The following is a 22,935-nucleotide window of genomic DNA, read 5'->3' as shown; positions in this document are numbered from 1 at the left end:
CCGATAGGATACTTTTTACTTAAGGTGCATACATCGTTAAATTTCTTGCCTTTATGTGTTTTGTGGTGTGTTCCTTTGAAACATTTTGCTCAAACCTAGGACACAATTTGGATGAAGTTTAAAGGTGTTTGCAAAATACTTTAAGATACCAACAAGATTTCTGTTATTTTTTTTCCTAGACAAAGCAAAAAAAAAAAAAAAAAATCCTCATTTGAAAGCACATTCATTTTTGATTTAGAGTTGGAAAAACTACATCAAAAATGATTTTGCTTCAGTTTGCTTTCAAATGAGGATTCTTTTGCTTTGTTTGTTTAAGAAAAAATGCCCACGATGGGTCCAGATCCAGATGTGAGAAAACATTATACATCCCGCTTGTCTAGATGTTGTTACTGCTATCATTTTTATCACCAAGTTAAAGTTTGTTTATCTTGTTAGACTCAACCGGAGACCGTGACCTTTGTTTTCTGCCCCAAAAGGGACATCAGACCCAAAGCCCTCAGAGGCTTTAAAGCCCTCTAAAGGTCCCCACCCCCCACGCAGTAGGACACTTCAGTTCTATTAGAATTGATAACCCTTTCAGGCAAGACCAAAGACTCTGGGCACATAGTGAGTAAAGAGGTTCATTCCATCACAAAGTTATTATCCACGGGCAGATTGTTACCATTCATCACGTGCAAGAGATGAAACTCGCTGTTAGTCAAGGGAAACGGCTGTTTCACTGCCTTGCCACAGATCAATATGTGCTGCCATTTTCCTTTCTCCTTTGCTACAAAAAAGTAATTATACAGAAGAAATGTTGACAATCAATAGACTAGTCAGGTAGGGTTAAGGGCTGCCATGGAGGGTAGCAGAGGCTCCTCTGTCAGCTGTCAGTGATTCTCAGGTGGGACGGAAGAGGTTTGCTTGTTTCGGGTTTGTTTAAAATTTATCTAGTGTGCTGGAAAAGTACTTGAGAATGCCAGAAAATATGTGCTCCATCAAATAAAGTTGCAATTCAATCGACCCTCTTTTATTTTTACAGGGACAGGATTTATAGTAATGCGACTTTAATGTCCTCTGCTGAAAAAGTGGCGGACATTAGCCGTCAGTGTATTCATCAGTCTTGCCTTGACATCTACTTTCACTTCGGATAAGTCTGAACTTTATAATCTGCTGCAAGGGTTCAAAGGTCAACAGCAGAGGGTACCAGGGGGCAGAGGAAATCACTCTCTTGCTGGGAAAAATTCTGACATCCAATTTTCAACTTGATTTATCAGTGTAAAGCTAAAATTGATAGTGTGTCATTACTGAGCAGAGAGCTGTCTTGGAGAGATGTATCAAAGTCTCCTCATTTTGATTTAGCACAGTGGATCAATACAACCCTATACTGTTTCAATTTGAGGAGTATTGATTTTTCTATGCTGGCTCTATACAAGGGAACATTCATCATCAGGCAAGCATATAGTATGATCAAACAGGCCACCGTAGGGTCTGATCTGCCTTTTTCTTCAGTCTAATCGCATGACTGTAGCAGCTGTTTTCAAGGCTTGTAGAGATTATTACCTCGTAGCTGCCTGTTGTCGTTTATGCTGCAGCACACTTTCCTAATGGTGTTTGGAGCAATAAGAACGGCACAAAATAAAGTGGCTCACAGAGAGGCAACCTGCAAATGTCTGTAGAAGAAGACGAAACAGATTAATCTAATTCTTATCCATCTAATGAGATCAGCTGCAAACACACACTGGTGGATAAGCAACACAAACAAGTCACAAGTTTCATTCAGTTGATGTCCTAAGAATAATTTAATTTGTGATATTCTGTGCTAATGATAAATATTCTTTGGCATATCTCCAGACAGGATTTAGCAATAAAAAGGTAAAACAGTTTCTGTGTATGAGGATGAAAACATAACCAAGTAAAGGCTCTTCACACACACGCACACGCACACACACACACACACACACACACACACACACACACGCACACACACGCACACACACACACACGGTCAGCCATTCACAGAGCCTGGGGGCTTTATATTTTACAAGGGCAGCATAAATGGGAAAGTTAATGTAGCAGTGAATAAGAATAAGCTGCTGAACTGCAACACTGCCTTGAGCTTGTGAGCATATTGCATCATTTTTCTTCACCAGCAGGTTACCATTAAATTTGAATTTGTTGGAAGTTTTGTTGTATCATTTACAATGCACCCACGCTCAATAACCTTTTGTTTCAATGCAAATGCTGTGCCTCCGGGTGGGGCTCCATAAATATTTGAACAAGAGCCCCAAATTCAACCCAGCACATTTTTATGGGTTGCTAAGGTTTAGTCAGATTTAGAAAAAAAAAAAATTGCACTTAGACGCTGCAAAAATTTTACACTCAAATTATTAGCACAACAATAAATGTAATTTTGTCTACATTATTGCTTTGGCACCATTTTTAAATAATTTGTAATATTTGAACGCTCTCCTAAATACTCAAATGCTAGCAGAAAAAACTAGCATAAACAATGCCAGTATATATAGCATTTGAATATGAATTAAAAAATCTACCTACGACATCCAAGACATAATGACACTGTAAAGCTTCCTGGATTTGATCAACTTGATTTAAGATAGAAAAAACAATGCAGGGTGTCTGCAATGCATCTTCAGACTGAATAATACAATCAAAGTTACTGTTTCAGCAAAGTGTTAAAGTGCCATTCCTTTCATTTTTGCTACTGTTGTTCTGGTGCTAGCACAAAGAACAGAAACACATAAGCATGTATGTATAGCTAAAAATCTCAATCACACAACTGTGAGCTAAGCTTCAACGTTAACCAACTAAAACATGTCAGCTATTGCATGGAAACTTGTCAGAAAATGAAACAAAAAGTCAGCTTGTAATCAACACTGGACAGATTTTAGCTTTCTCCATGTGATTGAACGGTCAGAACAGAAAAATCTGTCAGTGAACACAGGAAAGATTAAACTGACAACAACATTCAACGGTGCAGAATTATTATTTTAAAAAAAGTTAGACAATGATAATAGAAGATGCTAAAAAGTGTCTAAAATAAGATCATTTAATTGTTGCTTTCTGCCATCTCTTACACACACAGCGTGACGTTGTGTTGCTCATGTGAAAATTAATAACCGGTTACAATGTTCATCAGTTTTTCAGTGCTGTTCATATGTTATATTTTAAAGTTTTTTGCAGATAAACTAGAATCAGCCAAACAGCCAAAATCTTCTGTTCAGTGCACCCCTGATCAGAAGATCCATTTAATTTCAATTAAATGGATTAATTGAAATGTATAATTAATCCATTTTAACAGGATTAATTATACAGTCTTTGGCTAAGTGGATAAGATCAAGCTTAAAGTTTTGATTATAATTGGGTTTTTTCACCACTGAATTTTATGTAGGAAAACCAGACAAATAAGTTTCAGATCAGAAGAGCCACTTGTTATTGTATCAAGGTTCGTATGGGGACGTCCAACTGCTTCCACTAGGTCATGCGCTTTGTTTTGCAAAATGTGTCAACGGAAACCTGGGCAATGGTAACAAAAAAAGAAACCCCACCCCCCATCCAAATTGCTTCCACCCATGTATGTAGGATGACTAGCCAATCAACTGTCCCCTGGGGATTAGGCCTCTCCACACTGTAATTGCGTTTGCTGACCCAACTGCTAACCCTATCGAATCCTGGGAAAATTATATTAACCGGTGCTCCCATCAATCGACTGAAGATCACTGTAAGCAGGTAACTTCTGATGCTCCTGAAGATAGGACCTAACATCGCACAGAAATGGCAGATGTTTAAGACTTAACATGACCCGCAGGTAAAAAAACGTACCTCTGGCATGGTATACCCCAGGCCCCATGCTTGTTGGTGAGGATGTTGACAATCTTCTGCTTCAGTTGATTGGCTGTGACATGATCTCTATGCTTAGCAGCACTTATCAGGTGGTCACACATCTTCTCCTCCTCTTTCCTGTCTGCAGCATACTGTGCACAGCCGGACTGATGCACATAAAGAACAAAAGAACAAAAGAACAGCGTTAACCTTGTTTGCACGGTGTCCTTTCCCCAAAAAGCCATGCCTGACATTGAACTAACACCATTCAAAAAGGTTCCATTTGAATAAAGTCAGAATAATATATTTCTCCTAATAGAGCATTTGTCACGATGAGCAATGTTATGGCTTCATTCACCACACTTGAGTGCATAAAGATATTAGCGGACAGTTGAGAGATGTATTTCTGTTCCCTTGGAGGAGTGTTATAAATCAAAGAGAGCACATGGAGGTAGTTCATTCCCAAACTGCAGACAGATGAGGTTCCCTGCTAGGTAGCTGTGGACGCTGCTATTAGAGGAAAAAAATGTTAATGGTTCCGCAAAAAATTGGTACATCGCCATTTAAAAAGCTACATTGACAATATGAAAAGTGAAATGTCTCGCTGTACAGGAATCGTGCAAAATATAGAAATAAAGCCATTTTCTAAAGCAAGAATGCTATTAAAATATTACTTAAATAAAAAAAAAAAAATCTAAAATAAACTGGCATATTACTGTAAAATAATTTTCCTGATTTAGGGGCAGTAGAAGGGTTCCAGGTGGTTGAAAGTAAACTAGAACAGCTCTTGTCTTTGCTTCTGAAATAAGATTGTCTTACTCTTCCACCCTGAGGCGACTCTTGCTAATATTCACAATCTAATTTGCTAACAGAAGCTGGGAGTTAATTGAATTTCCTGCTTTAAATTTGAATTCTGTCAGACACTATACTTCAACATATTCCTCATAAAGCAAATAACTCAATCGCTGCCTGTCACCCTGCATTACCACGTGACTCTGTGACAAATATCAAACATTATTTATCACTTTAAAGCATATGACGCTTCTCCTTGACACCAGCTTAATTGTAAAAATGTCTTATCTGTAACCTGAATCTTCAATCATGGAGAGTGGGTAATAAAGTAATGTCAGCCCCAGATGAAAAGTGTAAGCTGTCTGGAGTTGGCAGACAGGACGGATAGGGCCAGGTACACTTCTCTCCCCCCCCACCGCCCCCGTTCCCTTGACACCACGTATCTAGTCGTCTCTTCCAGTTTATCTAGCGGGTCAAGGATCCTCAAGAACTGTATATCAAAAAGCTGCTTGTGGCTGGCTGCTTTTCTAAGATAAGAAACATGTCATCGCTCACATGTACACGCTGTTAACAGAGGTGAATGAAGTGTTTGAGTTGAGGCTTGTAGAGATGCAAAAAAAGAAATACTTATATTCTGATGTCTTGCAAAGTATTCACACCTATATTCACAACTTTCCCAGCTCTTGTCACTTTAAAACTATAATGATTTTTGTTGGGACGTTTATGTGATTTAAAAAAGGTCTAAATGGTCCAAATTGTGAAGTGGGAAAAAAGAACAGTGCGTGATTTTGATGATTTTATACCAATAAAGTAGAGAAAAAAAACAAAACAGAAAAAAAAACATTTTATTCAGTTGTGTTTACTCGGGTTCTCTAAAAGTATAATCCAGTGCAACCAATTGCCTTTGGATATATTTTAAGTTTTATTTCCTGAACAAACCATCGGGGGAAAAATAATGATGGCGGCAGTGTCATACTGCGGGGATGCTTTTCTTTAGCAGGGCCTGGAAAGCTGGTTAGTTTAGTGAGGAGGTTAAATTCAGGACAATCTTGAACAAAAATTAGGGTCAGAGGAGGTTCACCTTACAGCAGGACAAGACTAAAGACAAATCCATGAGACATTTTGGATGTTTATTTGAAAAAAAAAAAAAAAACCCTCTGTGAAAATTTTCTTTTTTCTTTCATTTTATCCCATAAAATTCCAATAAATACATCAAAGTTTGTGGTTGTAATGTGGCAAAGTGTGGAAAAAAAAAGGGTATGAACATTTTTGCAAGGCTCTGTAAATACATTCTGTTTTTTGTAACATGTTACTATCCAACTTAGACACTTTTGCCATATTGTGTTTAAATGAGGCTCTAGTTTGATACATTTGATACATTTCAAATGTAATTTGAGGGAAACGGGTTGAATGCACTCTTAATAGTAATCCCTGGAGTTAGCTGGTCACCAGTAATAAAATATTATTGCTTGGGTATCGGTTGGCTAACGCTATGAAAATTGTAACAGTGAAAAAGACCACTATTACTGAGACTGTAAAGTTGAATAGCTGTTTCGCTTTAATGGAATTTGTCAAGTGCTCATCAGAAAGTGCTCAAAATAAAATTGTATTTTCACAGCAGACAACAAAAAAAATCTAATAATTTGAAGTAGCTGTAGTTTAGAAAAGAACCATTAATAATAAAAGTCATGTTTTGGTACAATTACATGAAAACCATTGATGATGTTGGCATTTAACTTGAGGTGGAATAAAAGCTGATACCTCAAACTCTGCATGTTTGTGGACGTCCTCAGCTCGCTGTCTGTTCAGGATGAATTCAGCCTCGTTGGCAACGCGAACAATGTGGTCCTTCATGGCATGGCACAGCAGCCTTTAACATTGCATAGCAACAGACACTTTTTACAAATGCAATTTATGAGAGGAAATGTGAGAAATACAGTCAAAATTCAAACTCGCTATTATTACAGCTGTTCTGTAAAGGCATCAGTAGTTTGTTAGAGAACATTAGTAAATAAACTGCATCACCAAGACCAAGAAACACACATTTCAAGTCATAGCTGAATTATACCAATATCTGACAAAGAGAGCATTAACTATAGAAATAAGAAGTCCCATATGCAGTTTGCTACAAGTCATGCAAAGAATACATGAAACCTGCCAGAAAGTTCTTTGGTCAGATGAGACCAAAGGGGTGAGAATATAGCCGACAAACACTGTAAATAATTGGGCTGATTTGTCTGTGTTGTGCCGCAACAGTGAAAGTCAGTGATTGAGCCTTCTGTACCATTAACAACAGAAGTCACCACTGAACCCTGTTCTGCACAGTTTTGTCTTTTGAAAGAAAAAAAGAAAAAATATTCAAAGAGCCCGCCTGGCGCCTGCATAACTGAGAAAGCTAATCTAGACTTTCCTGGGTAACAGCTTTTAACATTTAAATTGTACCATCTTAAAAAAAAAAAAAACAACTTCAACAAATAAATTCACTGCGGATATGTTGGAAGATTACAACCTATTTCACACACCATTAGGCAAGTTTTGTTTTAATTAAAACAGATCTTGTTCTTCTCCAGAGCCTCACACAGATTTTACTATTGCCTTCTGTCCCCAAAGAGAGTCATTAATCTGGAGACTACAGTCATCAGCTGCTCTCGCCTCTTTAACTGTTGACAAGCACTCATTAACAGACAGGAGTTCACAGTTCAAAGAGAGAAGCTGACAACGTGAAGCTTTGTTTCGGAACCAAGAATAGATGAGAAAGTCAGTTGACAAGTTCCAGTTGGAGATGGGAAATAGATATCAGTTATCTACCAGGTATTTTTGCTACATGCACAAAAAGAACAATAAAAAAGCAGAACACACAAAAAATAACTGAAAAAAAGGTGAAAGTGAAGATTTCACAACTAACGTTTCTATGTTTGCTTGTAGCTTTGAAAAGGCAAAGGTGTTTTTTTATTGTTAATGTTTGTATTGATTTGTCACTGGCTGAAGTGCACTTCAGATCCCTGCATCTTATAAAATAGCTGCAGAAAGATGACATGCATGGATTAATTTTCCATTTAGTACTGATATTTTTCAGTTACTATAAAACCTCTCACAAAAAAAACCTGCTGAAAAAGTTCCAGATCTGACTTTTTCAAATGGACATATTTGGATTATAAAATAACCATCTAACCCACCTATTTAAGGTGTATTTTCAGTGTTTGATATGAGCAGCTGCGTTATGAAGAAGAAAAAAAAAAAAAAAAAGAAAAAATCCCATCTACATGCGTAATGTGTCTTTGTACATACAGCAGGAACAACATCGGTGTCAGCCACGCCTTGTAAAGCAAACAGATTTACCAGCCGGGTCCTGCAGATCTGTCTAGTTAAGCAGGTTAGGTGGACACAGTCTAGTGTAAGACTGGAAAATTATGCGTCTGTCAGCAGCACCCTGGACAGCGCCGTGTGGCCCCACCAACTGAACTTCTTTGTTCTAGGGCCAGCAGGGGACAGGGAGAAACCTGCTCGGACCGAGCCTAGAGCCTGGGCATGCAGGAGGACGGGCCAGATGGGTCAACAGATGGACAAGGACGCTGAGCTGCCCCTGATCTGCTCAGAAAAACTCTGAGTCTGGCCACACCCAAACACGGAAAGAGAGGAGGAAGAAGAAATGAAGAGGTAGACAGCGCAAGAGATGCTCTGCAGTGTTGTTATTCGTAATTCAAGTAAAACAGCTTATTTGCCTTTAGTCCTCACTAAGAGATCAGAGATTTAGGGCTAAGCTACACTGCTCCACTTAGCTTAACGACCTCTTTATGTCTGCCAAGAAGAAAATGATAAACTGTACATTTTGATAATAAATGTCAACGTAAAACCGCTGCTGGGCTGTGTGATTTTGAAATGAATGGCTGAGTTACCTTCCTTCATTTATTAGCTCGATGAAAGCGAGGCCAGCATTCTTCTGAATGGAGTTCTGCCACTCCTGAAACAAACAGAGACAGTCATTCAAACCAGCATAATTGCATAATTACAATAAAGTAAAAGTCTACTATAAAGTCAAATCCTATAATGCTAAAGTAGATGATGAGGTACTATTTTGATCCACTATGTAACTAAATCTGTTTTTTTTTTTTTATGCATATTTCAAGTGTAATTTAGATTACATCCCATAGCTTGAAATTCAAGCGGGTAAAGAAAGCATCTAGTTGATATATCCTTCGAGGAAAAAAAAAAAAAAAAAAGTGATTTCTATAAAAAGTTGAAATTCTGCACCACATGTGAGGCAACATTTTCTTCCTCTGTGAAAAGATCTGTAAACACAGGAGAGATGTAATTGTGGGATGAAATTGTATCCTCTCGCTTAAATACAGCCATTTCCTCCGTCCCTTACAGTGACAGATTACTGAGCAGGCTCAGTGAGCCCTGAAGTGTGCTCCTGGAACGGATCCGAGCCACGGCCCGGCTGGAGTGCCAGCACTTGCCGTCTCACAACAGGCTCTGGAAATGATTAAAAAGCAGTTTGAGAGTGTGCCTTTCACTGTGGGAAACTCAGCTTTCCTGTAACCTTTTCTGAGGTGCAAATGAAAGAGAAAACAGAGAAGGCCGCGGTTCACGAAAGGGGAGGGGAGGGGGGAGAGAGGGGGGCAGGCGGAAAATAAAAAGAAAATCTTTGCGTTCCCAAAGGTTTTAAGCAAATACGTAATTCAAGAGTATCTGAAGATAAGAAGCTCTATTCATGCTCAGCATCACACCGAGTAATTTAATCGCCATAAACACTATACAATGAATATTTTTTTCCCCTAGCTATTTTTTGTGCTTTGCTATTTTGTCATGCTTAAATATTTTAGATCATTACAACACCTATATGCTATATTAGTATAACAAGAGTTGGTAGAAAATGCAATTTTCAAACAATTTCATATATTGAGGAAAAAAAAGAATTACCGGTAACCACAAACTTGGTCCTGTTTGAAGGGTATTGTCCACCTTTTTTTAACCATGACTTAATTCCTGCTTTTTGAAAAGGTGGCAATTAATAGAAACGGCCTGTTTAGGATCTTGGAACAGGACCTCAATTTGATTAAGTCCAAAGTTTGACTAGACCACTTCTAACTAACTTTGATTTTGTTTTCTTTGAGCCATTAGGAAGTAAACTCACTGGTGTGTTGTCCTGTCACATAACTCATGTGTATTTGAGCTTAAAGCCTTACACTGATGGCTGACTGTCTTTCAGCACTTTGTGGTAGAGATCAAAAATCCCCTTTGCATTACTGCAGTAATGTGTGGGCGATGATGAGATCATGAGTAAAAGTAGTACCAAACCATCCCAAATCCTAAGATTTGTGACTGTTGGTCTTTTGTTAATTTTCTGAAATGCTGTCAGTTTTTCTCCAGATGTAACATCTTCTAAAAATTCAGCTTTGTGTTTTTTTGCCTGAGAAATCTCCCATAGATGCCAGTTTTGCTGTTTTTTCCTATTTTTGAATAATGAACTCTGACCTTTACAGAGTAAAGTGAGGCTTGTAGTTTCTTCAGATGTTATTCTGGGTTCTATTATGACTTACTAGACTCATGGTAGTTTTGCCAGGACAGAAATTTCAGGAAAGGTTCTCCAGTTCTTAGTGAAAAGCGACTCTTACTGTGTTTCACTAAAGTTCCAACAATGGCCTAGTAGCTCTTTCCAGACTGATAGATGTTGCTGAATTAGTATCTCATCTGTTCCTAAATTCCTTTACATCAGAGCTTGAGGTGCTGCCTTTTGGGATCTTTTAGCCTAATTCATGCTGTTAGACTAGTTGTATTTATGCAACTTCCTGATTCCACAGGTCTGGTAGTAATTACGGGATGAGATGAAATTGAATTCAGATTTCCAAAGAATGTAGTTTAGAAAAAGGTGATTCACGATTTAAAAACAAGTGATTACAGCGTCACGCTTTTGCCCCTTAGTGAATGAAATCACTTGAAAACTACTTTTTCTACTGATCTATGTCTAAAATGAATGCTGGTGTGCACTTCTAAGCTATTTAAGTGTGGCAGGAAAACAAACCAGCAGAACTGTAAGTGGAGCAATTATTCGCAGATCTAAAATACAACAGATGCAAAACAGTGACAAACTCTTTACCCTGTCTGTACACGGTTAGCAGCCTTCCTTGTGTACATCAGAATAACTGACACTGACATTATTATGTATGGGCAAATGCTTTTGTGAACAGTTGTCGTGACTGACACATTCTGGTTCATGCAAGACTACACAGTCTGACCCCATGATGCTTTAAGTCAGCGATATGGTGCTGACAAACTGCTGAGCATCTGGGCTCCAAATGTTCTCCATGACCTCCTTTCTTCACATACAGTATCTGCCTAGAAGCGGGCTGTTGTTGATTTAGACAGGGATCATGTATGCCCAGTCGTCCAAGGTTTCCCTCTCGCCGCGCTCACGTGACAAAAATAAATACGGAAATGGAGGCAGATGTGACATTTGGGGAGATGCCAGGAAAGTGGCAGCAGGTCAGTGGAGGTAAGGCGTGAGCGAGTCAAATTTGCTATCTTGTCTAAGGAATGCATGTTGACAGCTGAGATAGCACTTCAGAGACTTTCTACTTTTTTTCTCTCCCTCTCTCTTCCTCTCTCTCTTTTACAAGAGAGAAAAACTCGCAATAGAGGCTGTCTTTGATTGCAGATATTTAAAAAAAAAAAAGTCCTCTGGTGCCCATTTGAAGTGAATCAGGGCTGACATGCTCCCCCTTAAAAAAAAAAAAAAAAAAGATGCAGCCCTTGCAGAGCCTGACCAGAATATGGCGCCTCTAATTAAACTTACTCTACAAAGAATATTTAAATCAGAAAATATACTAATAGTACAAAATTTAATAAAATTGCCAGCAATAAAGAACAATCATATTCTGGCATTACTAGGATATATTTTGCCATTCTTTGGTCTAAGCTTTGAGAAAAAAAACAAAATCGCCTAAAATCCCTAAACTCCCATCCCAGTAAACAGCTTTTAGGTCTTTAGAAGAATCACTCTCCTCCCACTTTCATCTTCCTGAAATTCAGCAGGGCTTTAAGTATTTGTGGTGTTTCAATCCAACCTGTCAGTATGTGGGAGCCTTTGCTTTTATCTGCTCAGCTTTTCACTGTTATAGTCTCCACATCTGGGGGCCTTCCATCAGTAAATCTCTGTGGCTCCACTCTAGAACCCCCCCAAACCCCTCTATATGTTTAAGCTGTTACAAAAAACAGAGCTGCTTGACCTTTTCATTCAGCTGCCCAGGCTGAGGAGAGACACACCGTGTCTGCAGACGAGGCCAGCCACGCCATGATTGCCATGATTAGTATGCATAAATAAGAAAAGGCAGATCATTAGCACTAATTTATTCATAAATCTGACAGTCCACAAAACAGAGAAGGACTAAAGGTCAGCTAAATGCCCTCCTGGCTGTCCTAAAACATTAAAGCTGAAATATGTAAGGAATGTGTCAAAGCTGGCATGTCGAGGAGGTGTCAGCCAACACTCAGACTGCATCAGAGAAACCTGCTGCGCTGTTTAAAAAATCACCTGAGATGATCCCAAAGATATTAATTAAGGGCCTTTTCCAAAGTCCTTTTGAGTCAATACAAGCCATCTCACCATGAAAAGTGTTCAAATTATTATGAAATGTTGTGCAACTGGTAAATGTTTGACAGTAAAAGATTTTTTTACTCCATCAAAAGCTGTAATCAAGTATTAACACAAATATTTGTTCAGGACTGTTTAGTTTCTTACACTTCAGGTGTTAAAATATGAGAAAAGGGTTATCTGGTTATCTGGTGCTTTCAATGATTTCCATAGCTTTTTATAGTCTTATATTCATCTGATTTTGTGTAGATCATCCATGCAGGTCTTCTGGAGAATGTTTTTAACCCAAAGTAAGAATATTCTGATTGCTCCCCTTACCTGTGGGAAAAACTTTTGTGAAGAACAAAGGCCAGTCAAGTCCAGCTCATTCTCTCTTCTGAATTTTTTATCTGACTTTTAGAAATTTGGAATATTTCTTCCTCATTTAAACTAATTTAAATTTTTGTTGCATTAGGTTAGTTTTGTAACAAATTTAAGTCATTTTATTTCCTACTCTTGTTTGGTTTTATGCCTTTGTTGAGTTAACCTTTTTGACTATATATATATATTTTTTCCTCTTTGTGATCTTAGCCATACCACTTATTAGGATTCTCTGTGCTTCTTAATTTTTATGTCTACCTCTAATATCCCTACGTCATTACCACAGCTGTATTTACTGTTTCTCCACATGTCAAGGTCTCTTCTGCTTCACTTTTTGTGGTAATTTTCTTGTTTGAGACTGAGTAAAGATTACTTGCCACACACATAATCACAAGCTGATAAACTGGAGTCAATGTCTTGCCAAATCACCCTTCAAAATGTAGAAAAAGCAGTGCATTTAACCAGCTAGCTTTCCCCTGAGTCACAGCCTAAAGAAGCAGAAAAAAATAGCCATTACAGCATTATTATTTTTCAATCATATTAGCTGCTAAGATAAGTAGATTGATTATGAACAGAGGAGAGTTAGGAGGTAATACCTCATCCCTAGTTGAAAGGCTGTAGACACCCAGCTATATAGTCCAGTTTCAAGGTCTCATGGTCTGATCAATATCTCAGCCTGGGTTTCATCCCCAGAGCCCCTAATGGCAGGAACCTCTGGAGCCTCAGTAATGCTATCTGTTTAAAAGGGGGGATGGACTCAGGCCCTTAACAGCATGCTGACGCTTTCATCTGCAATAAATCCTAGAGCTGGAAAGACAGCTCACCATAGATACTCCACAGACCAAGAAACATCACAAAAAGTAGCCCTTCAAAACCTATCACAAGAGCAACAATATTTCAGTTCTGGCTGCCCCATCTATGCACTTTTGCTTTTTTTTTTTTCAGGAAATCTTCTGAATAATAGCCTCCATATAACATAGGTTGAGCTCCCTGCTGCACGGCACTTTGGATTTTGGATGCCACGGAGCGAGCACAGTGGCGATCTACCTCCTCCAGTCTCAGGCCCTGCAGTCTGGATCCACAGAGAGGCACCAAGTAATGGCTTCCTTATGGGCTCCTGATGCAAGACTGATGGGCTGACAAAAGGTATGTTAAATATCTCCTGTTGTAACTGCTACATCAGGGCTCTGACCTTCTCTAAAACATGGGCTTAACAAGGGATTCAGAGGGTCAGCTCAGAGGTGATCAGTCACTTGCAGGGACATGAGGCGGGGCTCATTTTCTTAAAGGAAGGTTTGGGATTAGTGCTCCCGGGTGTAGCGAGAAAGTCATTGGGTTGTCAGAAAGCTGTATGTCTCTGATTGGCTTGGGCAGTTTGCTTGGAGAAAGCGAGCTAAAATGATATGCACGTGAAAGCTTAAGCTCCAAGATAAATAAGACAACTTGCACTACAAGGAAAAAAAAAAAGAGAAAAAAAAGAAAGGCTTTCAAGGGATGATGGGGGGAATATATACACACATATATATATATTTTTTTTACCTGAGAACAAAGAAGCATGACGAGCTCCACTACAGAGGTGCTTGACTTCATACATACGAGACCTATCAAGACAGCAGATGAAAAGAATAGATGTGAACCAGGAGTGTAGGCAGACGTGTTTCAAACAGAGAATCTTTGAGGATCAATATTTACTGTATTAGTTAAGACAGAAGATGGTGTCATAAAGATAAACAATGCAGCACAGACATTAAAATTTCACCTGGATCCGTCACCGGATCTGGCTCCAAACTCTTAGCTGTGTTTCCAATTTGCTATTAAACTGTTTAAGCAACATCTGCAACAGATAAGCATTCTTCACACGACCACATCTACATTTACACATTCCGCACGCTCACAGCAGACATTCACGGCTTCTTCCCCCAGCCTCCGTCCTGCAGACGGTGAGCCACCGAAGCAGACAACTCTAATGAAACATGGACAGGTGTGAAAAGCTCATTTGTAGAAACGGCGCCTGCAACTGGCTTTATATTCTGCGCCTTTCTGCTGCACCTGGAGAGAATCATGAGAGGTGCAATCAGCAGTGAAAGTAACTCTCAAGGACTAATTAAAGATGAGGCAGACTAAAACTCAATATTGTACCCGTGCTTTGGTTCAAAAGATGGGGTTGGGGTGATAAAAGAGACTACAAAGCCTTGCAAAAGTGTCCATATCCCTTGAACATTTTCACAGTTTGTTACAGCCAAAGCTTTAGAGTCTGTTACCAATTTTCTGTAAAAAGTAGAACAGAGTTTTCAAGTGGAAGGAAAGTGATGGATGGCTTTAAAAACACCTATTGCAAAAAAAAAAAAAACATTTGCATTTGCTTTCAATCCCCATCACTGCCATCCCCCTAAATAAAAATCCACTGTAACCAATTACCAAAAGAAGTCACTTTATTAATAATATATTTTCTGAGTAAACGCAACTGTGAAAGCCTCAGATGTCTACGCAAGAACGTTATGGAGGAAAAAGCACCATGAAACATCAGACTGGGCAGAGCAAAACATCAGACTGGGGAGAGAAAAGGTTGTGAACAAGTTTAAAGCAGGGCTACATTATGTAACATAATATTAGGTTCCGTCCATCATCCAAAAATGGAAAGAGTATGGCACAACTGCAAACCTACCAGGACATGGCCACCCACGTAAACCGACAGACCGGGCAGAGAGAGCATTAACCAGAAAACACGCCAAGAAGCCTGTGGCGGCTCTAAAGGAGCCGAGGAGACCCACATCTCAAGTGGGCGAATCTGTCGACACGACAACTGAAAGAAGAAAGCCGTTACTGAAAGAAAGCCATAAAAAGTCCTGTTTGCAATTTTGCACCAGTAATGCAGGGAAGACAGAAAATGAGGTTGAGACTAAAATCTTTTGGCATTTTTGGGCCATTTTTGGGCTACATGCTAAATTGTATGTGTGACACATAGCTTTTTTTTTGTCTTTATGTAACTCACTCTGCATAAACCTGAGAATGGGATGGAAATTCATGTTCCAGAACAACAAAACTCTCTAAAAATCACAGCAAGAACTACAATGGAAGAATTTTGATCAAAGTATTTTCATGTACTGGAATGGTCCAGTCAAAGTTCAGAGGGGGATACAATTGAGAATCTGTGTCACGTCTTGAGAATTGCTGTTACAAACTCTCTCCTTCAATATGATTGGGTCCTGGTTAACATACAAGAGCATATTTTGGGTCTCTAGATGTGAAAAAATGGTAGAAATATACCCAAAATTATTTGCAGCTGCAATTACAGTTTTAAAAGCGGTCCTAAAAAGAACTTAGTTCAGTTGGGCTAAACACATATACATACCACACTAACAAGTTGTATTTCTTTCTTTCCATTTCACAATTATGCAATGTTTTCCGTTAGTATTTCACCCATCATCCAAACATATTATTGTTGTTGTAACACGGCAAATTGTGAAATACAAAATCAAGGTGTACGAATACATTTGCAAGGCACTCGATTCTTAGCTTCACTTTTGCAATTGCAAAATATTTAGGAACTGTTTGGACTTCATTGTGCTTAAGTTGAATAAGTGCAAGGTAAAAAATCTGATAAAAAATAATCTGCCTCGCAAAAAAGGACATTAAAGTTTAAACTACATGTAAATTTAAATATCCAAAAGGGCTAATCTGTGTCGGCTAAGTGGAAAATAAAGTAGAAGAAAAAAAGAGAGAGTAGCACTGCAATGACACTTTACATCCTCGAAAACTCCTTTTGAAATTTTTTTGCAGTTGAAGATGCTAAATTAATACGGAGTTAAAGTTTCCTATGAATACAGTCGCTTTTAATACGAAAAAATAGCAAAATAAAAACGGATTGATCATTTAGAGGTGTCTTTTTCTTGTTCCGTTTAACAGCGGAAACTACCCAAAGGAACATATTGCAAGTACTCTAAGAGGAAGTGACCCTTCTCTTGTACATGGAGTGCCACGTTTGACCCCTTGTTATAGCAGTGACATGCGAGCCATAAGTCAGTCCGGCCTGACAAGGGAGTCAGGTGGCCGACTGACCCTGGCCTTGTGCTGGTAGACAAACTAAATGCATTCTATTTAAACACTCCCTGCCAGTCCTTTCCTGTAAACAGCGCAGGGTTGAGGCACGGGTGAATGTGGCATTGTGGGGTGATGTGGCGGCAGGCTGGGCCACTCAAGGGACAGCGAGAAGCAGGCGGCAGGCATCACAACAGCAGCAGTGTTCGTGCACAGCCCTTACCCACCAACTCCAAGTGTGAAGCTCTTAGTGCACTCAACATAATTGCTGCAGTGACCACGCATCTGAAAAGGGGGTGAAGGAACAGGGTGAGGGAACGGGGCACAGGGGGCACAGGAGGGCTTGACCCAAGGCAATCAAAAGAGTGATGGATGGGCGGTAATTACTGGTAAATGGAGCGCCTTTGCACTGCAGCACAGTATTTCAACTGTGTGCCTGGGAAGGTCCAGGAAGAAAAGTAGAGAGAGAAACAGAAAGTACAAAATCAGCGTGAGCACAAACAGACCGCGGCGAATTCACTCAGAGGTGGCTCACAACACAGCTAAGCGTTCTGTAAGCGTCCAAGTGTAAGTGTGTGCTTCTTATTTCAGACAACGTTGTTTTAATCCAGAACAGAAAGTGCTTTTCAGAGACTCAGACAGGGTTAAACATGTCTGGTGAAGAGCGCAGAGGACCCAGCTGTCTATCTACGACCTTGTTTGTGGGGTTACAGTCTGCAGCCCGAGATCAGCCTTGGTTTGTCAGCTTGGTCAGTCTGCTGACAGACTGTGAGTGAAAGGGTAACAGACATATTCACACTTGTCAAGGCTTTGCTACCTGAGTTTTCTTTCCTCCCTCTTGACATTGAGCAAGAAGCCTCAGCCAAACGTCAATCCAAGACATCTTCTCAACGTGTTTGCGGTGCAACCATGTTGTGCGAGAGTAAAACGTCTGGTTGGTGCAATCTTTGAAATGAGGTTTGGTTCGGTAAAGGGGATTACTTTTCGATTTTCGGAGTCAACAACAAACTGAAATAAAAAAAAATACAGATTTAAAAAAAAAATCATAGAAATATTTTAATTTATGATTTAGATAAAGCACACATGCTTTGTCAAAGGAATTCTAAAAACGTCAAGAGAGCGCACTGTTTCAGTGGGCTTCACTCCACTGCATCTACTGCTGAGAGCACGAGTGGTTTAAGTTTACTTCTACGAGAAAACAGCTTGAAAATGAAATATAATCAAAACTTATTTTGGCTTGTAAGTTAAAAGGCAAAAAAAAAAAAAAAAAAAAGTCCACAAATATAATTTGCACTGTGCACACCCAGGCAAACATTTTGCAGACGGAGTGTCGCACATGTGCATGCCGACTGAAGTGCCATCGTGATCTTGTGAATGCAAGCCAAAGCCTGGGGAGCAGCGTGTAAACGCTCTCTCATACGAGTTCATGAGGTTAGGCACAGAAAGTTCCGACGTGATTTCAAGCTAAAGCTGCCGTGAAATGGCATAGATGTGTTTTTTTTTCTGTGTAATTTTGCAGTGAACAACTGAAACTGAAGGTTAGGGACAATTGAAAATTGTTGAGATACCTTCAAATCCGTAAGCATTACGCACACAAAAAGCTAAATATTTTCATTCATAATGTTTAAAGTTTATTTAATGACTTGCCAGAAAATATATGACATACGTTTTCAATGGTTGGATGTAGCACAGAGCAACACAGCACCACAGGCTTTCCCCAACCTGTTGCTGCATACTGGTCAGCTGGCTGAAAGGAAGCTCATACATTCAAATTCGGCTGTTAGGAAAATTTTCCACACGCATAACTCACAGTGACAGCAGTGTGAAATCTATCACTCACTGACGTAAAGCTATTAAAGCAGCTAACTGCAACCTGGTTACTCAAGCAGATAGTGCAGCTTGTTATCCAGCTAACATCAACTCCCAGTCTTTGCTCAGTAAGACCAGTATGACCAGTAAGCACTGCTAAACTATTATGATACACAGCTTTTCAAAAACGTATCATTTTACATAAAAACTGTATTTTTTGTCTTTTTGTGGTAAATAAAAGTAATCTTATTTTTCTTTAAAAAAAAAAACATTCTATTTTTTTATTTTTTTAGTGTCAACAATAAGTTTATACCTACATTTTTTTGACCATTAAAAATATAACAATAACAATCCCTGACTGCTAACCCCAATTTTCTTGCAGAAAGTTATAAGAAAATTATACAAAAGCCCAAACAAAAAAAAAACATACTTCTGGATTTATTTGTTTGGTTTTAAAAATTAACCAGTTTGTTTAAAACTATTGCATCCAGGGAGAAAACCAACAAAGAAAACCAAACATTTGCAGGAGATGAAAATGTTAGGAACTCCTGCTTGTGTGCAAAAACTGACTTTCTTGTCCAAGGTTTCTGCTGAGGGTGCACACATCGATAGAGCAGCCAGTCAAATTAATACTGTACAACAGGACGCTGTACAACAGAGACATGAAAGCAGACAGCATTTAAAATACAACAGCCATACCTTCGATTAGTAACTCCTGTCCATGGCTGCCCAACAGAGTCCGTGACAGGAAGGGTGCAAAGTCCACAAAGATCTCTCTCAACAAGGGAGCCACCTTCTCCAATGCTCTCTCTAATTTTGTAGTAATGCTGTAAAATGAACACCAAAATATGTAAAAAAAAAAAAAAGTACAGTTAAACTGTAACAAAATGAACATAATGTTGTAAGATCATACCATACTATAGTCAGAAAGACAACAAGCACAATGCTGCCAGCAGTTAGTCAGCTTCCCAGGGTTGAGGAGGAGGCAAATATCACAACTGTGGTTGCCATCAACAGAAATGTCAATAACAAGCTGTAAGGAGCTGGCTGATTTTTCTTTTCTTTTTAGAGAGAGACATGTGGCCAGGGCTACAAGGGAGATCACAGTAATACAGGACTGGAGAAGAAGAGCCGTACAGTAGTCACCGCATGAGTCCGCCTGACGTTATCTGAACACCTTCAGAAAATCGCAGCTATTCAACTCAGACTGAATACAGGAGGAGATGCGAGTTGAGCCTCAGCTTATCTCTGTGCTCTTATGTGTACACGCAAAGATAAAAAAAAAAGAAGAAAAAAAAAAGGCAACCTGAGGAGAGCTGTAGCTTGTTTTCTTTTCCTAAGACGAGCAAAAAGCAGATAGACAGAGAGAGACAGCAAGGCTTGGTGTAGGATTTGGATGGATGTGTAGTGTAATCTGCCCCACAGCCCCAGCTGAGAAAACACAGCATAGGCATAACACATTGGCATAAAACGGAGGATGCAAGCCGAAGGTTTAGGTGACTCGCACAGATGGGCCTGCTTCTCCGTAGGCTGCCTGTAATCCTGTCAGAGAGCTAAAGGGTTTGGGCTCAGAAGGTGTCAGTCCTTTAGGTAGTGGATTATGGTCCATTTCACAAAAGGTAAAGATGGAAAGAGAAGATGCAGCCCTTGTAAGATAAAATGCTTCATCAACAAATAAAGATTATCTTAGAAAAACTATATATATTCATATAAGAAATTATTTTTTTTTTAACATTTATTTTGTGGAGCACATATTTTAGCATAGGCGCTTTACTCTCCTCTCAATCTGCAGCACGAAAATAATATGATCGATTTCAGAGTCTGCCTAAGTGATGTTAGTTACTGCAGCCATGGAAACCAAAATGTATTCCTCCGGCACAACACTTGGACAAAGACGGACTGTGGAGAAAGATCTTGTTTTGTATGTATGAATGTGTGGAGGTGAGACAAGGTCCTAACCAGATATATGTGCAAAGCTATGCACATGTCCGGCTTGATAAACATGAGTGGGGATTTCTAAATACATAAAAGCACACAATTAGGATAAATAAATACATATACAAAATTCATTACACACACCCAGCCTTGTAGTCCGTCAGTGACACAAACTGAGTAAGCAACACAGGACGGCAAAAAGGTCAAGAAGACGAGTTGTACCTCATATTTTCGACTGTGTCTTCAGGCATGGGGGCCACGGTTTGCACGGCGGGAAGACTTTTACTCGTCACGCCGTTGACAAAACTGGTGGAGGATGATGCAGAGGCAGAGGCCGCCTCAGCGGCGCCTGCAGGGGAACAAAAACGTATTCAACATTTATGAAGAGCAGAAGTATTCCTAGCTATATTCAATGTAAATAAATGTAATAGGTTTTAGATGTCTGGTTTCAGATGTCCCATCTGCAAAGTGAAGCAAACATGGACAAACGGATGGATGTTTTAAATGTAAACTTTTAAATTTTAAATGTTAAAACCACATTTTAATAGCCTAATACTGTAAAACACGAAACACAAAACCTATATACATATATGTAGCTCCAATAAAATCTAATTTTGGCACGCTGTAGACTTCGGCTCAATTTTCAAAAGTTCAAATTTCAACAGTTAAAATTATTAGTTTCCCCTCTTGTCTGTAGCCAAGTCAAAATGTGTCAAAGATTCAATTTGTAAAAATAATATATTTTCTAAAACTATTTCCTATCCTAAATTACCTTTTATGAAAGCAGTGATTATCAGGACACCTATTCAAATGTGAAACATCACATTTATACCAGAGCAGATGGTCACCTTTAAACTTTTCTGACTAACAGGCAACAATCAGGCAAAAGCAGATCACGAGGTCTGGGTGTCAATGTGCGGGTTTTAGCTAAAAGCAAAGCGCATTTTCATTTGGATACATTTCTCACATTCCTGAGCCAGGGGCTCAAAAAGGAGAGGGACGCTTTATTTCTAAAATTAGCACACTGAACTTGTGGGGAAGCTCTGAATGTTTTGGGTGTTAAAAGGATTCTTTGAGACCAGCAGACAACATAAGCCCTAAGGTGAAACCAGTTCACCAGAGAAGAGGGCCAGGAGAATCACCATGACAGCAAGAGAGGCAGGTAATGAAATCAGGCACATTTTACATTTCAAATATATGCGTGTAGATTCATTCTCACTTTTAGAAAGGCTTCAGTTTACAGCGTATTACAAACGGATTCAATCTGGAGCACGATGAGGTACAGTATTGTGTGAAGAACGGTATTTTTGAAGAAGTTGGTTGTGGACAGTGGAGGATGATTGGGAACAGAAAGCAAAGAGAGCCATCTAGTGGTTTTAGAAAGCAAAGACAGGGTCAAAAGATCAAAATGGCCAGTTTTGTTTCTATCCTTGCTGTGGCCTAAAGAGAACCAAAAAAAAAAAATCACGGGGTAACCAGGATGAAAAGCACACCTAAAGTGACAATCATCTAAAATTAACTATCAAATATGGAATGTAGATTTATTCAATTTTGTACGTGTACTTCAAGTCCCTTTTGTTATGCCCACCGGTGGTGTTGATCATGCTTTTAGGGGTCGCAGAGGCAGCGGCAAAGATGTTGGGGGTGCTGCAGCTCGAAAGCCCAGGGGAGGTGCTGGTGCTGCTGGAGCCCAGTGTGTTGACCGCAAAGCTGCCAGGGGAGGTTTTCTTCACGGGAACCACCACACTCCTACAGGGAACACAAGGAATGTGTGCAGTTCACACAAACAAGAACAAAGGAGTGTGGACGTTGAATAAATACTTCACGTAGAATGAAATTTGCAGGTCTAATCTCTGCTGATTGAAAACATAAAGCACCTATTATAATACAGGAGAGAAAGAGGCAAAACTCAAACTGTAAAACACGACTGAAATATTCACGTGGTTTAACTTGTGCCACACACTGGATGAAAAAAGGGCTAAGCTGACTTTTTGTGAAACTAACATGTTTTACAAGAAAAAATAAATAAATAAATAAAAAATACTAAATTAATATACAAAAAAAATGGCCAAAGAATGATTAAACTTTTTTTTTTTAGATAGAAAGCTTTTCAAGCATCTTCCAGTCCAATATTTTAGTATAACTTTTTTTTTTATTTAATTGTGGTTTTACTTTTAATGGTAAAAATTTTTATGTTTCTAATTGCATTTCCTGTCCCTCAAACTAATTTCAGCTCTACCTCCTATACATTTCTGTACTTTATCGTGTTTAGTTCAGTTTTTGTTGTTTTTTTAGGTACTTATTTACTGTGAGGTGCTTCGTATGAACAGTGTCCTTTTCATACAAATAAAATAATTACTAAACAACTTAGGACATAGGACATGGAACCTTTAAAGATGACTTAAATTTCTTAACTTTTGTTCCAAAAAGGGCAAAATTTTATATGAAATAGGAATAAACAAATTATGGTTAGGTGATGTAAGAAACAGAAGAAAGTAGTTTTGTTTTTCATGTCTTACTGCTTTTCGAGTCAGACCGCCTGAGCATGCCCACTCATTAGGCAGGGCATGTGAAAGGTAAACATC

The 22,935-nt window shown here is 39.1% G+C and overlaps 1 protein-coding gene across 8 annotated transcripts in view; it reads right to left on the bottom strand.

Annotated features, from left to right (window-relative positions):
- nbeab (neurobeachin b) overlaps nucleotides 1–22,935 on the bottom strand; it is a 220,500-nt gene that overhangs the window by 87,344 nt on the left and 110,221 nt on the right. For all 8 annotated transcript variants that reach the window (XM_008426297.2, XM_017308169.1, XM_008426293.2 and 5 more), the window contains 7 exons: nucleotides 21,939–22,099; nucleotides 20,573–20,699; nucleotides 19,115–19,242; nucleotides 14,108–14,169; nucleotides 8,511–8,575; nucleotides 6,376–6,484; nucleotides 3,823–3,989 (listed from right to left, as the gene is read on the bottom strand). In XM_008426297.2, the coding sequence (XP_008424519.1) occupies nucleotides 3,823–3,989; nucleotides 6,376–6,484; nucleotides 8,511–8,575; nucleotides 14,108–14,169; nucleotides 19,115–19,242; nucleotides 20,573–20,699; nucleotides 21,939–22,099 (819 nt within the window). The remainder of the gene's footprint in view (nucleotides 1–3,822; nucleotides 3,990–6,375; nucleotides 6,485–8,510; nucleotides 8,576–14,107; nucleotides 14,170–19,114; nucleotides 19,243–20,572; nucleotides 20,700–21,938; nucleotides 22,100–22,935) is intronic.

The sequence above is a fragment of the Poecilia reticulata genome, linkage group LG13, assembly GCF_000633615.1.
Source record: "Poecilia reticulata strain Guanapo linkage group LG13, Guppy_female_1.0+MT, whole genome shotgun sequence".
NCBI classification, from domain to species: Eukaryota; Metazoa; Chordata; class Actinopteri; order Cyprinodontiformes; family Poeciliidae; genus Poecilia; species Poecilia reticulata.
This window is presented reverse-complemented; position numbering and strand designations above follow the sequence as displayed.